We start from the raw sequence: 6,583 nt of genomic DNA, 5'->3' as shown, positions 1-6,583 counted from the left end.
AACTTAAACTAAAAATAATATTTGTTATCAAATGTATAAAAATATATTGCTATGAACTTATAAAAATAATGTCATGTAAAATAGATTGTAAAAGAATAGTTTTCACATTGTTCGAGAAATTAATAATAATAATTAGTTATCATCGATGTATTCAATATAATATATGAAAAATAATGCATATTAGACGGTGACTATGAGAGTACAATTTTTATCCCTTAAATTCAAGGACTTTGTGGAATTAATATGTATACCTAAGTGTTTTTCAAAAGCACCATACTTTCTATATGTTTTTGAGCAGACATCACATTTATATTCCTTCATTTTATCGTTTTTATAGTCTACTTTATGTACGATTTTAAGGTGATATATTAAAGATGATTTATGCCTAAAAAAAAAAGAACCATATAAATATAAATAGATAGAAAAACTGTTAAACTCCGCTTAGCTACGTACTATTTTTGCTTAATTCTATTTTAATGAAAAAATATAAATTCCTTCTTACTTGTAACTCTTATTACACTTATTACAATTAAAAGGTAATTTAACACAGCCACAATATATATAGTGATTATTAAAGACACACTTTTTATTGAAAAGTCGACCGCAACGTTCGCATAATATCATATACATATCTACAAAAAAGTATGTAATTATAAAACTGAGAATATATAAATAAATACACGTAGAAAAAACATGTTTTGCTACCTCCGTGTGCCCCTGATACATGCAATGCCAGTGAACGTTTGGATGGAAATGTTAATGGACATAATAAACACTGTAAACTATACATACTTTTAGTTACATGTAATATGCAAGAATTCTTAAATGAAATATGCAAAGTGTTCTGCAACTAGTGGAACAAGCGAGTAAAGGATGATTCTACATTAAAAACTAACTTAAAAATATAGAATAAATTTTGTTCATGTAAGAGTTTGTTATGTAGAAAAATAAATATGAAAATTTGTTGAGTACACGTGCACTTGCAACTTTGCACTTAAGCTTACAACATTAGAAACTAAAAGCTTTGTTTGATAAGTATAAGAATAGAATCAATACAAGAAATATCATCATATTGTAATATATGTGTTTGTAAGTATAATAAAATGCACAAAAATGCTAACCAAAATATTCAAAAGTAAGATAGTGAAATCCATTGCGCTGAAACTAAATCAAGAACACAGGTATTCGAAAAATTTTCAAATTTATTTTTCTCTAAAACACAGTTTTCTCTATGAACAAATTTTATTCTATATTTTTGACTTAGTTTTTCATGTAGAATCACTCCCTGCTCACTTGTACCATTGTTATAGGACACTCTGTGTATATATATATATATATATATACATGAATATAACTTACGTTTCCTTAATATCCTCTTTTACTTTCTTTATATGATTTGAATTATCATTTTTTTCTTTATAATCACATTCTAACTCAAGTTCTTCATTGAGTTTGTGGACAAGTATATATTTATTATTTTTCGTTCTTTTTTTTTCTTGTACTACTTCTTCTAAACGCATATCATTCTCTAATGAATCTGTTAATGAGATGTCTTTTGAATCTGATAAAACTTTTGCAGAAAGATCTGTGTCAGGAAGTACATCAAATTGAACACTCTGCTGCGTATTTGATTTCTGCTTTACAATAGTTGAATCTTCTAAATTATTACTTAAATAATCATGTGTTGTACTTTTACTAGCATTGGTAAGTAAAAAATTACTATTTGAAAAAGTTAAATCATTATTTAATTTGCTTTCTAAATATGCTTTATACTTTTCTTCATCCTTAAGTAACAGACTATCCAAATGTTGGGTTTTGTCTTTATTTAAAGAATTTTGTAGAAAATTATGTGTAGAATGTTCTTGGCAGGACGGGCCATCCAGTGAATTATCCAACGAATCATTAAAATAACTTGAAAAATAATTATTAACATGCCTTGTCTCTGAATATTCTCCAAACAGTAAACAATTTTTACTCTTATGATGAAAACAATCCTTGCAATCCGATGAAATATCATTTGTAGAAATAATATTTTTATTTTCAGAACTATTTTCTACCTGATTTACAACATTATGTTTTGGAGACTTTTGACATTCTAATTTTTGGTAGTCTAGAATATTAGAACTATAAATGGTATCAGAATTAATATCATAACAATTGTCGTTCAAAACTTGTTCTTTTATAATATCAGTTAAGATATCAAAGTGATCTGTATAATCTTCGTGAATCTGTTCTTCATGAAATGTAATGAAGTCGAGAGAAATATCTACATCGTTACTTCTTCCTTTATCTTGTTCCAAAATAGATACAGTAGAATCTGAAGTAACATTAGATTCTCGAGAAGTTTCGTTTACAGGTTGTTTGCTGTTAACCTTTTTCATTAAAAATGATTTCCTTTCACGTTTCTTTTTTCCTTTATTACTACAATTAAGTTCCACTGCTTTTCTCGAGTTAAATTTTCTTTTTTTCTTAGAACTATTATCACAATCACTTGTACTATTAATCACCCAATTAATTGATTCCTCTTTTACAATTAACGGATCATGTTTTTGTTTTCTTTTACGATGTGATTTCTCCATAGTTTTTGTATTTTCTTCTACAAAAATATTATGCTCAAGTGTAATTTCATTAGTGTAATAAGAATTATCTTCTGTTTCAAACGGAAAAGAAAATTTATTACGCTTAGAATATGTTTTAGGACCTCTTAATATATTAGGTAAATTACGAGTATTGCACAGATCATTAAGCGCTAACATATTCTCTTCGGATTGTAATTTTAATAATTCTTTATTATTTCTTGAATCGCATTGGAACGACATACAAGATATAGTATCTTCTGCCCCCAATAAGATTAATTTAAGTATATGCGAATCTAAGTTAGTCATTTGTGGATTAACATATTGTTCTTCCTTATTCATCCTTATGCATATTGAATCACTCAATGTTTCAGTAAAACCATTAGAAGTCTCATTGTTAACCTCTGAACTAATTGTTGAAAAATCATAGTCTTTTACAAAATCATCGGTTACATTGACAATATTTTCCATCTCTAAATTGTTTGAAAATAACCAAGCATCCTTTTCCAAAATACTAATTACATTTGCTTCTTTTAGATTCATTATACCTAAAAAATAAATTTCAAACCAAAAAGAATATTTCTAATTTTTATTTCAATATTTTAAACAATAAAATAAACAAATTCGTAACAAAAAATTACATATACATAAAATCGGTTGTCATTGTTTTACGTCTTTACTATCAATGTATAATTTACAACAATTGTTTTAATGAACTATATTACTTAAACAGTTGTTCAAATAGATGAAAAATTGTAAAGCAATTAAATTACACAATTACAGTTTGATCATATAACATATTTAACAAAGCACTTGTGCATTCTAGACAAAGAAATGTACTAGCTAGACTGTCTTTACTTTTTTATTTATACTAACTTTAAAATATTTTCACAACTACAAACATAATTAAATGTTTATCATTGTCATCATATTTTAAAGTCCCTGATATTATTAATAAATAAAAGATTTGTATATATATTATTAATCAAAACGACACATATTCGAAAGAAAATTGTTGATTAAAAACAATTGAACAAAACATTTCTTGAAAAAAAAAATTCACATACTTTTCTCTAATATATAATACACACATACATATAAATATACGTTCTAAAATCACGTACACGTTGCATATAACAATAAAACAAAATTCAATAGAAAAATAATAAGTTAATAAATAAAAGAAACAATAAAATTGATTAATATTTTTTGGGAAATGATGTAATAAGAATAAATAGTTAAAGAAGAAAATATAAATATTCAGAGAAAGAAAACTTACCAGAAAATAATTGTATCAACTGTCTTCTTCGAGAAATGAATAGCGACTAAATTTTTCGTTGGAATATTTCTACTAGATTTAAGGAAGATACTGTTTAGTCGTTAATAAAAATCAGAGACGTAACACATTGCTAGGGTGAAAAAGAAACCTGAGAAGTCCTTGAAAACAAAATGTAAACAATGTGATAAAGACGTTTTCCGACCTCTCTCTCTAATCGTACACATACAATAATCTTTCTAAAGAATGTATATGTGTATATATATACATCGTTGCTATGTTTATATTGGTCTTCACGTTTGAATGGTAAGCTTTACACTTACAAAAGAAAAAGAGAAAGAGATACTAACAATTAGATGGAAGAGATAAAGATAAAGAAAGAGAATCTTATGAATAGTAGAACTCTATTTTGTTTTGTTCTTTTCAACATAATCTAAACTATGGCTTTTCAAAGCGTGGATTGCGAACCCATATAGTGTCGCATAATTGAATTTGAAGTTGCAAGAATTTAAACAAAAATTAAAGAATTCCTGGACGCGAAACTACTGAAATTGAATAAAAACCATGTTAGCGATACTATACGTATAGTGTGTTTGAGTTTACAATAGTGAAAGAGAAGATAGTATAGTCTATATCTAGGGTCGTGAAAATATTTGTTCAGGTAAAGGGACCTGCCAAGTAAAAAAATTTAAGAAACCCTGATCAAGATAAAATAAATTTCGAGGTTATTGAATTTTCAAAATCCTGTGTAAAATTATCTCTGTTAATTTTCAACTTACGTATCATATACATATTTTGAAAAACAATATGAAGGAATAAATCTTAGCGAAGAAACTATCTAAGTTATGAAAATTAATTGCTTTATTCCGTTATACAACATTAGCAAAATTGCTAGTGTTATTAATTAGTGATAAGTGTGTATATGTGTATACACTTTTTTAAACAAATAGATATATCAATTGAAATGCCACTTTTGTCATTGTACAAGATATTCACATTTTTAGCACCTTATATTATATATAGTATTATTTTTAAAAAATAACATTAATTCAAAATAAGTTACCAATCATTTCTATCACTCTCTAATTCAGAAAATAATACATCTTTTACTTGCGGACGATTTGCTCGAGGATTGGCTTTTAACGTCGTTGTTATGGCTTTAGTTTCACCAAGCATCCATTCTAATTCTGGAATATGAATTATATTTATGTTAAAAAGTTACCGTTAATTATAATACTGATTTAACATTTGTTATAGGCTATATGCTGTTAAAATTAATACAAAGTTTAACCTTCTTCCGTAAGTTTCATTCCACCTAATTCTATTGGTCCGATGAATTTTTTTACCATGCTTCCTTGGTAATACACGAAAATAGTTGGAAGATTTCTATCTGGCCAATCAGGTATGCAAGTAGTAGAAATACTTTTGAGAAATTTTGTTGCAGGAAATTTGCTCGCTAACGAAGCTAAATGTTGATTGACAAGCGAACATAAAGGAATTCCTGATTTATATAAATGTAGAACTACATAAACATCTCCTGCATTATTAACTTCTTGGACATAATCCTGGCCTGATATTTCCTTAACTGCTCCATATTTGTTTTTATTTGCTAATGCCATCATCTCCGCTATCCTTTTACGTCTAAATTCTAAAAGAAATTTTTCATCTTCTTCGTCTTCCAATTCATCCAATTCATCTAAGGTTTTACTTTCTAAATCATTAGTAGCTAAAGAAACAAAATTTATTGTAAACCATTTATTTAATTTCAATTTAATGCTAAAGATAAAGAAACTTACTGCGTCCTGTTTTTTCATTTATCGTATTCTCTACAATGTCTAATATTTGATCTTCTGTTACTTCTTTTTCTTTGGCTTTCTCAGGAATAATACCCTTCCTCCTAAGAATATCGTTCCATTCTGTATCTTCATTTGGATCTTGCTATAATATAATGATTTATTAAGAACAATATTCATTATAAAATAGTAATCAAGCATATGACAAAGTAATTTTAACCAAGAGAAGGAAGGAAAAAATCATTTGTTTACATAAATATAATGATAAAAATAAGAATCTTTTAAAATTATGTAAATCTATTTTCAGCTCTAACATTTCCTTATAAAGTTAGAGGCTAAAGTTATTAAAGGCGTATACGTATAAGTAAGGTCACTTTTTCAAGGATAAATAATCCCTTTTTTCCTTACCATTGCACTAATTTTATAATTTTCTTTCCACACTAGTTTTATCTTAATATCAAAGTATCAAAAGCAATGTTATTTGTTATGTTCGACTAGTAAAAATCACATGCCCCTCAAAACGTATCAGACTCCTATGACAAATACGGGTAACACGAGCTACAAGTGTACTAGTGGAACAGTGTCTCCACCATGCGCTTGTCGTATAACTTCGGATACAAGCAGTTTATTGTGAATAAGAGTAGTTTAAAAAAAGGCTTTTCAAAGTTGCGAGTTAGGTAAATTCATGCAATTAGGTGAATCATCTTTTATTTTTATAGGGTTTATTTACTTCTTTTATGTAGAACTATGATCGCATTAAATATTAATATATTTTACTAGAATATAGGTTATATTATATTAAGTTAAGTTATTGTAAATAAATGATTATGTTTTTCAAATTTGAAAAAAATTACATTTCTTATGGGCACCCCTAATACAACATCCACCTACATTTTATATTAACACAAGGAAGATCGCACAAAAAATCTTAAAAGGCC

The 6,583-nt window shown here is 26.9% G+C and overlaps 2 protein-coding genes across 2 annotated transcripts; both read right to left on the bottom strand.

Moving 5' to 3' along the window:
- Positions 1-4,600, bottom strand: LOC122517038 (zinc finger protein 37-like). Its single transcript, XM_043635335.1, has 5 exons — positions 3,856-4,600; positions 1,360-3,124; positions 706-782; positions 503-632; positions 1-385 (listed from the first exon to the last, which is right to left on the bottom strand). The coding sequence occupies exons 2-5, from the start codon at positions 3,117-3,119 to the stop codon at positions 181-183; spliced, it is 2,172 nt and encodes a 723-aa protein (XP_043491270.1). The 5' UTR covers positions 3,120-3,124; positions 3,856-4,600; the 3' UTR covers positions 1-180.
- A 91-nt stretch (positions 4,601-4,691) lies between these two features.
- On the bottom strand, positions 4,692-6,232 carry LOC122517039 (viral IAP-associated factor homolog). The gene is made up of 4 exons (XM_043635336.1): positions 6,054-6,232; positions 5,649-5,790; positions 5,144-5,578; positions 4,692-5,039 (listed from the first exon to the last, which is right to left on the bottom strand). The coding sequence occupies exons 1-4, from the start codon at positions 6,054-6,056 to the stop codon at positions 4,912-4,914; spliced, it is 708 nt and encodes a 235-aa protein (XP_043491271.1). The 5' UTR covers positions 6,057-6,232; the 3' UTR covers positions 4,692-4,911.
- Between the last annotated feature and the right edge of the window lie 351 nt (positions 6,233-6,583).

This window comes from Polistes fuscatus, unplaced genomic scaffold (assembly GCF_010416935.1).
Source record: "Polistes fuscatus isolate 324 unplaced genomic scaffold, CU_Pfus_HIC Scaffold2, whole genome shotgun sequence".
Lineage (NCBI taxonomy): Eukaryota > Metazoa > Arthropoda > Insecta > Hymenoptera > Vespidae > Polistes > Polistes fuscatus.
Note: the sequence above shows the minus strand (reverse complement) of the source record. Positions and strands in the feature narration are given on the sequence as shown.